The 5,243-nt window shown below is 44.1% G+C and overlaps 1 protein-coding gene across 1 annotated transcript; it reads right to left on the bottom strand.

Annotated features, from left to right (window-relative positions):
- Nucleotides 1–4,085: 4,085 nt before the first annotated feature.
- On the bottom strand, nt 4,086–4,913 carry LOC308044741 (olfactory receptor 2T1-like; the record flags this gene model as incomplete). The annotated part of the gene is made up of 1 exon (XM_080351609.1): nt 4,086–4,913. The coding sequence occupies one exon, from the start codon at nt 4,911–4,913 to the stop codon at nt 4,086–4,088; it is 828 nt and encodes a 275-aa protein (XP_080207735.1).
- Nucleotides 4,914–5,243: the final 330 nt, after the last annotated feature.

The raw sequence follows: 5,243 nt of genomic DNA, 5'->3' as shown, positions 1-5,243 counted from the left end.
GAGACATATTAATTATTAAAGAACCTTTGAATGTCTCAGGCCTGAAGGCAGGTCTCAGTTGTTAAGGCAGGTTGGCTTTGTGCTGAGGGGTTCAGACACGCTTGAAAGCAAAGCCATCTAAATAAATAAAGAAGATCCAACAGTGATCTGTGTTTCAGAAAATTATGGGAACCAACATGCAAACTTAGAAAACACTGTATCACAGTCAATATTAAAAAAAAAAAAAAAAAAAAAAAGCTAATAGACAGTACAAGAAATTGGGATTATTTCAACCTTGGGTTGCAGTAAGGACATGGCTTCTCTATTCCAGAGGGAGTTGTAAAGAACATTGGCAAAGTGCATCCTGTATATGTACCAAAAACCTTAGTATTTAATAGAAACAGCAGTGTAGTGTATCTCTAAAGCAAATGAGCAGCAACAACAAAATAAGAAACTACTCTGGAGTATTCATTACACTCAATTCCAGAGGTAGGCTTAAAATGGATTTGAAAATCAGGGCTTTGAGATATTTTTGTACCTGTGACTCTATCCGCAGTTGCTTGTCCACTCTTTTAAGCTGCCTGAAAGTTACAATGGGATCAGTCTTTCTTGAGACATGACTGTTGCTTACGAAGAAGATGAGAGGGGAAGTCTAGTTTACTAATTCAGAAAAGTTGTTTTAATTCAGTAGGGCTATGGCATAAGTGTCTGTACCTGGCCCTCAACCCCCATTTTGTTGGACTAGATAAAGTCACTACAGTGATAACAACCTACAATAAGTGTCACCTCCTCCTAAAAAAAACGACATGATTAGATGATCTAATTTCACCCTAATAGCACCTTTTTCTGACTGTTGGATATTAAGAGACCCAAAAGTAGCTAACTTAGATGTAAATGTCTACATAGCCACTGTTTAAAGTTTATTGATATCAGTTCTAGTGTTAAATTTCAGCTAGCTAAAACCAGCCCAAATGAATCCTGTGATGGTGTGAATCAAGCATACAATTTCTGCTTTGACCCATATCATTGTGATACAGGGCAGAAGATAAATTCATCAGAAATGCCTCTCCAGGCACTATAAAAGAAAACAGGTGCTTTATTTATAACAATATACAAGCAGTGATTCAGGTGCCCAACACAGAGGCATCTTGTGCCATTTAGGGTGACCTGGGGCATCAGTAACTTCAGTATAGGCTTGAGAGACATGACACAAACCCTACAAGACATCCACAGAGTCCCTTAATGTGTCAGAACCAGCACCACACACCTGTGTTTAGGCAGTTATTTCTGCCTTTCAGCCGAGATGCCTGCAGTCTAGATGGTGAGAATTTCACAAGAGGTGGCTAAAACTTAAGGATTGAAGTATAAGCTTCTCACGGGAATAATATTGTATTCTTAGATATAAAAACTGGATACGCAAGCTCCAAGCTAGACGTCTTGTCACCCTTTAGAGTCAGTAGATGTAAAGAGTAACTCTGATCGATGTGGTGTGTGGACCATCAAAACTGACCAGAGGAAACTGTTTCCCACCAATGATCATGAAGGGAACCCAGGAAACCAATGATAGGACAAGGGGTAATGGGTACAAACTGGAACCCAAGAGGTTCCACTGAAAGATGAGAAGCAACTTGTTGGGGGTGAGGGTGTCAGAGCCTGGCCCAGGCTGCCCAGGGGGGTTGTGGAGTCTCCTTCTGTGCAGACATTCCAACCCGCCTGGACACCTTCCTGTGTAACCTCATCTGGGTGTTCCTGCTCCATGGGGGGACTGCACTGGATGAGCTTTCCAGGGCCCTTCCAACCCCTCACATTCTGGGATTCTGTGGTTCTGTGAAACGAGCATGGCTCCAAGGCTGAGCTTTTAGACATAAAGCTGGGTCTTGTGAGCCCTGGTTTCAGTCACCTTTCTGTTGACATGGGAAAACAATGCAGTGGAACGAGCATCTTGCACCGCTTTAGATATGTGAGGGGAACTGTTAGGAAGGAAGAAAGAGGAAGAACTATCATAGTATAAAATGTGAAATGAAGAAGGGCAGAGAGGACTGGCAAAAGTGTGATTGTAGTGCACAATTGGTGGTATAGGGACTAGCAGCTAAGAAGGGCAGAATGGGCACCTTTTCTGTGGAGTTGGTCTTAGAAAACAACAGCATTCTGGGCTTAGGATTATTAGGTGGCACAGTAAGTGGTGAGGAGTACTCGTGGGATGATCTAAGGGGCCAAACTCTTCCGTAGTTGCTCGCCCCCTTCCCCACCTTTGATGGGATGGAAAGGGGAAGAAACTAGGATGAGAAAGCTTGTGGGGCAAGATAAATACAGGGAGATGTCTTGTCAGTTAACACGGGGGGAAAAACAGGCTCAAGCTGGGGAAAATTTATTTAATTTATTTCCAATTAAAATAGATTCAGATAGTGAGAAAAAAAGCTAAGCATTAAACCACCACATTTCATCCTCACTTTCGCAGGCTCAGCTTCAGTTCTTCACTGCAGGCTCCTCTGCTCCTGACTTCAAGCAGTGCTGGGGAGATGGTGGGTCTGGGGTCAGTATGTAGCAGCTCTTCTCTGCCACTCCTCCCCTCTCACTTTTCCTCTGCTCTGACATGGGTCATCCATGAGCTTCGGTTCCTTCAGGAACAGCCATCTATTCTGATGTGGGTCCTCTATGGGCTGTGGGCAATATCTGCTCCGGCACCATGGAGCACCTCCTTGGTGAACACCTCGGTGTTACCTCTGCTGAGTGCAATACCATTAGGAAATATAGAAGCTAACTGAGTTTAAATCAATATTTCTCATTCTATTTTTACCATAACTAGGTCAGCTTTCTAAGTTGTCACTCATGCCTAGGATCTTTCTACAGCCCTTGGAAAGAAGTAAGCACCTCCAGAGAGTGACTTGCCCATCCTGACTATGTCACATCCCTGGGAATGAGGTAAATCACATCTGGAAGAGGTGTTTGTGGCTTTCCACTGACTGCTGAGGAAGCCCGGATTCCCAGCGTTGCCACTGCTTTTCTTTCTCAGGTGCCTAAACTTATCAGAATGGGTGGCCACCCCTGGCACGGATATTTCTCAGGTTCCTTGTGATCCCCAAATAACTGGTGAAGGGACGGTGGCGCTACCGATGGGCTTTGAATGAGGAGCTCCCTATAGCTGTCCACAACGTCGCCCAAACACCTGCCACAGATTGCATTGAAAACTTTTAGCTGTCAAAGTTAGGTGAGGTTTTAGCTGTGTTGTATTATCATAGTGAGCAAATATTAATGTCACTTTAGACACGTAAGTGATACCTGGAAGTAATTCATATACTCAGTCTTGAGATGAACGTTCTCTCCTTGGGAAAGCCCTTTTCTTTGCATGAGCTTCAAAGGCAGCCCCAGCTACTGTTATGAAAGCAGACACCAACCTTTAATTCTTCTCTATAGAGTCACTGTAGTGGTGTGGATGCCTTTATCATCTTTGTCTCCAGGGAAGCATCGCCAGCTTCCACACGACTAAAGGTGGGGAAGTGGTCCTGTGCCCCGGGATGTGTGGTGCAGCCTGGCTCTCACCCACACTGCCACGAGTATCCCTGACACAGCAGAGGCGCTGGGACACCTGTGACATCTGCACAAGGTGGGCAGAAATGAACCTGTGCCCTAGAAGAGACCTGCGTGCGTTCAGAGCAGCCCCCACAGCACCTGAAGGACACCATATCTCTACATTTGGGCAGCCAAATCTTGCTGCACCACACAGGACTTGACCGTGGCCAGACCTATGTGGACACATGGGACCATTCTGTGCCCCTTGTGTCTGTAGACGTAAGACATACCTTTTTCTTCTCGTGGTTTTTGCTTTCTAAGTGACTGAAATAATATGAAAACATGACAAAGGTGTTTTGAGTTTAATCAAGATTATTTTGGGGGGTGTTTACATTTTGGTTTTACAGGGCTTTTTTGAGGAAGTCCAAAAAAAATGGGGTTTTTTTCACAAAAAGCTCCCCCACCGAGTTCCTCCTGTGACTAGGCAAATTGCTACCTCAGTGGCCATATACTTGCTGTGGAAATCACCTCTACTGGTTTATATTTTTATAGTCTGACCCTCCCAAAAATACATATGAAGCAGAGCTCTTGATATGTCATTTGTATAAAACCATAAATGCCTGGACTTGTTTCCCCAGGGCTCGTCTGACTTCTTTGTTCCTCAAGGCGTAGATAAGTGGATTCACCATGGGTGTCACCACAGTGTAGAAGACAGAGAAAAACTTGTTAAAAGCTGCAAGGTTGTAAGTTTTTGGTAGCATATAGACAAGGATGAGAACTGAATAGAAAATAGCAACCACAATGAGGTGTGTGGAGCATGTGGAAAATGCCTTTTGCCTCCCCGTAGCTGAAACAGTTCTCAAGACGGTGGTGATGATTAAAATATAGGATGCTACGGTGAAAAGAAAAGGCAGCATAGTACACAGAGCAGACATCAGAGATGTTACAGCTTCTATCAGGAATGTGTCGCTGCAGGAGCATTTTGTCACAGGGGCAAAATCACAGAAGAAATGGTCAATCTCTCGGCGGTCACAGAACTGCATGTGTGACATCAAGAGCGTGATAACAAAGCTGATCACAAAACCACTTACCCAGGAGCCTGCAGCCAGTGCTATGCAAAGTTTGGGATTCATCAGTATGACGTAACGTAAAGGTTTGCATACCGCCAAATATCGATCGTAAGACATCACGGCCAGGAGGTAACACTCTACCCCAACTAGAAAAGCAAATATGAAGAACTGTGTGAGGCAGCTGCTGTAGGAAATCGTCCTGTCGCCTGTCAGGAAGGTGGCCAGCAGCTTGGGCAGGATGGTGGAGCTGCTGCACATCTCCAAGCAGGACAAGTTACTGAGGAAGAAGTACATTGGGGTGTGAAGATGCTGATCAGCCACCACCAATGCGAGGATGAGAATGTTCACCATCATTGTCACCACGTAGATCACCAGGAAGAGCAGGAAAAGAGGAACCTGAAGATCAGGTAAATCACCAAATCCCAGGAGGATGAATTCTGTGTTGTAGCTTTGGTTTTGCTTTTCTGCAGCTGACACCATGCTCTGTCTTGGGGAAAGCAAATATTAAAATATAATATAAAAATTAAAAAGCTGTTCTCCATGCATGGCTGTGAAGGTACACTATTCAAATTAATCCTTGGGTTTGATCTCTATGTCCTGACAATTCATTTAAAATTCCAATTCTTAAAACAGCTCAGCAATATTTTCTGTGAAAAAACAATTTGTATTCCCTCAATTTCAGTC

Source organism: Nesoenas mayeri (genome assembly GCF_963082525.1).
Source record: "Nesoenas mayeri genome assembly, chromosome: 11".
Lineage (NCBI taxonomy): Eukaryota > Metazoa > Chordata > Aves > Columbiformes > Columbidae > Nesoenas > Nesoenas mayeri.
The sequence above is the reverse complement of the archived record's forward strand: the minus strand, read 5'-3'. Positions and strand labels throughout refer to the sequence as shown.